Source organism: Sinocyclocheilus rhinocerous, unplaced genomic scaffold (assembly GCF_001515625.1).
Source record: "Sinocyclocheilus rhinocerous isolate Xijiao unplaced genomic scaffold, SAMN03320098_v1.1 scaffold7513, whole genome shotgun sequence".
NCBI lineage: Eukaryota > Metazoa > Chordata > Actinopteri > Cypriniformes > Cyprinidae > Sinocyclocheilus > Sinocyclocheilus rhinocerous.
The window spans coordinates 4,039-6,580 of NW_015623662.1; the positions used below are offsets into that span (position 1 = coordinate 4,039).

The following is a 2,542-nucleotide window of genomic DNA, read 5'->3' on the forward strand; positions in this document are numbered from 1 at the left end:
CATGCTGCGGACGCAAGCTTCAGATGAAGAAGTGAATGATGTGTGCTCCCGGCGCTTATTTATACTATAGTCGCACCGGTAGTGACGTCATGGGCTGTCGCCGGCCAACGTGTTGATGGTGTTTTTTCAATATATGCTTCAGACACGGGTCACGACGAGGCGTCCCCATAGCGACCCCTAGAGGACGCAGTGTCTCGTTCCCTACTCAGGGAACCATGGTTACATAAGTAACCTGAGACGTTATACTATAGTAAGCACAATAGGTGCCAGATTCCCCAAACAGGGCTATGTTTCCCAAAAGCAATGTAAGCCTAAGAAGATTGTAGAAACCATTAGCACATTGGCTTATACTGCTTTTAGGAAAAGCACAAATGTCAAGTTTTTTTCTCTATATGTCAAATGCTTTTCGAAGACAATGTCTCATTTTTGGTTTGGGGTTGGCACCAAGGAGTTATATTATACCTAGAGAAAGCTATCCATTAGCATCCCCATTCTTTATATGCATCAGTGGAAACATAAAATATTACATGTTCACATAATTCATGAATTCAACCAGCTCAATTTGGATATAACTTTTGAAATGGAGCTGTGGCAGAACTGGGAGGGATACAGTTATAAAGTAACTCCACCTCTTATCTAACGCCCAGCATATGCTGCTCTCTCAGCCTCCCACCCCTAAACCATCACAGCTCTTTAAAAGCAGCCCATGTTGCATTTTTTGGGCAATTTTCATCTAATTACTGTCTTTTTAACACCTGATGTCTCCTGCACATCCACACTACTTCCACTGAACATTAAAGAGGGACATCAATAGCAAAAAAGAAGCGGAAGAGAGAAGACCATTCACTGAAATTTAAAAAGAAAGGCTCTTGATCTGCTGCGGTTTTCTGAATTGGACAAAGATGGTTGCTTTTCATTATTTACTAACACTTATGGTTACCATTCAACTCAGCTTATATGGCTCTAACTCCCTTGTATTAGGCTTAAAGAATATCTGTACATTGTGTAATGGGCCCTCAGGGGAACCCAAGGGCCACAGAGGTGAACGTTTATCAGGGGAGGAGATCACATCCATGTTGGCATTAGGTGAACCCTGTGGGGTTTACACTCTACCGTGTTCTCAGGGTCTTCGGTGTTTCCCTCCTCTTGGAGAGCAAAGTCCCCTTCAGGCACTGCTTCAGGGACGAGGGGTCTGCAAAAACATCAAAAGTACCTTTACTGACATCCATCCACCTACAGGTAAGAGGACTGGTCTCGATGCATCTCTTTAAACTGAGATGAAATTGATTAGTCTTAAATGGATTTTGTCTGATTAAATACATTTTGAGGAACTGACTAACCTAAACAAACTAAACCTAAAAGATGTTTACATTAGAAAGAAAGTAAATACACTTCACATAAAATTGTGGATTTTTCACTTGGATGTGTAAAAGGATTTATAATCCACCCACACATTGCTAAAAGACTTTTAAATTAGTTTTTCACATGTTTCGAAGGGATGAGAAACCAGCAAATGTATTGCAAAATGCTGATCTGTACAATTAGCAGGGTATGATTTTTTTCTATAATGGTAAGAATATTGTTTGTATGTTATCAGATTATCTGTTACTTCATTTTACAGTCCATGGCATGTTTGAACCTTTGTCCTGAATTAATATTTTAAGTACAACCACCTATGTGCTGTTCAATTGAACAAAAGCTATACTGCAATCATATTAAAACTACAAGTATTATGTTTCAGACTATCATCCATCAACCAATGAAAACAATTTTGAAAAGGTAATATTTTTGACTCTGTAAATTACTGTTCTACATAAATATTTACGTAGTGTTCCTACTGTCTGATTCTTAGTCAGAAATTAAAACATTTTCATTATGTGTTTTTGCTGTTGTTATTTCATTCTGTAGGGTCCTTGCCGCAAACTGCTAAACACAGTCCTCCAAAGCATAGAGCTCACAATTATTCATTCAATTCCGGACATCTACATCCCCAACTGTGACAGACAAGGGTTCTTCAGGAGGAAACAGGTGTGTAGAGAACACAGAAGGTGTTAAAACAGTTCCCATGGTTCTTGAAAAGTTTCGTAAATCCATTTGTAAGTCTGTATGAGGTCACGGTGTACATTGTAACAATGTTATCTATTCTCTATAAACAATAATGTAGTTTATATCTTCTTTTTGACATTCTTAAAACAGTGTCGGTCATCAAGAGGAATGCAAAGAGGCCACTGCTGGTGTGTTGACGAGAAAGGATCAAAAATGTCATCCCGTAAAAGGAGTGATGGAACTATCTCATGTAACAGTGCCTGAGAATTGTGATACAACTTGACATCTGATGTAAATATGAACCTGAAATCTGTTTAGTAGGGACTGAGAGAGAGTCAGCAAAAGAGATGACAGACACTAAGAACTCGATGACCACAAAGCAAGTAGAATATTTACAATCATTCATCTCCCTCTGGTTGTGAAAAATATGTTTGCAGCATTGTGTGTCATAATTTCTGATGCATTATTTCTGAACTTTGTAATTATTTTTTATATA

The 2,542-nt window shown here is 38.4% G+C and overlaps 1 protein-coding gene across 1 annotated transcript; it reads left to right on the forward strand.

Annotated features, from left to right (window-relative positions):
- The first annotated feature begins 902 nt into the window (after positions 1 to 902).
- On the forward strand, positions 903 to 2,310 carry LOC107718979 (insulin-like growth factor-binding protein 5). The gene is made up of 4 exons (XM_016526284.1): positions 903 to 1,239; positions 1,742 to 1,779; positions 1,909 to 2,028; positions 2,197 to 2,310. Exons 1-4 carry the CDS (start codon positions 903 to 905, stop codon positions 2,308 to 2,310), a joined length of 609 nt encoding a protein of 202 aa, XP_016381770.1.
- The last annotated feature ends 232 nt before the right edge of the window (positions 2,311 to 2,542 follow it).

What these genes read in the sequence shown, in the direction of transcription:
- LOC107718979 (XM_016526284.1), top strand. Translation starts at nt 903, where the DNA reads ATGGTTGCTTTTCATTATTTACTAACACTTATGGTTACCATTCAACTC. An exon ending in ATGAAAACAATTTTGAAAAG is followed by an intron (nt 1,780 to 1,908) that starts GTAATATTTTTG and finishes TTCATTCTGTAG; the next exon opens with GGTCCTTGCCGCAAACTGCT. An exon ending in GGTTCTTCAGGAGGAAACAG is followed by an intron (nt 2,029 to 2,196) that starts GTGTGTAGAGAA and finishes TTCTTAAAACAG; the next exon opens with TGTCGGTCATCAAGAGGAAT.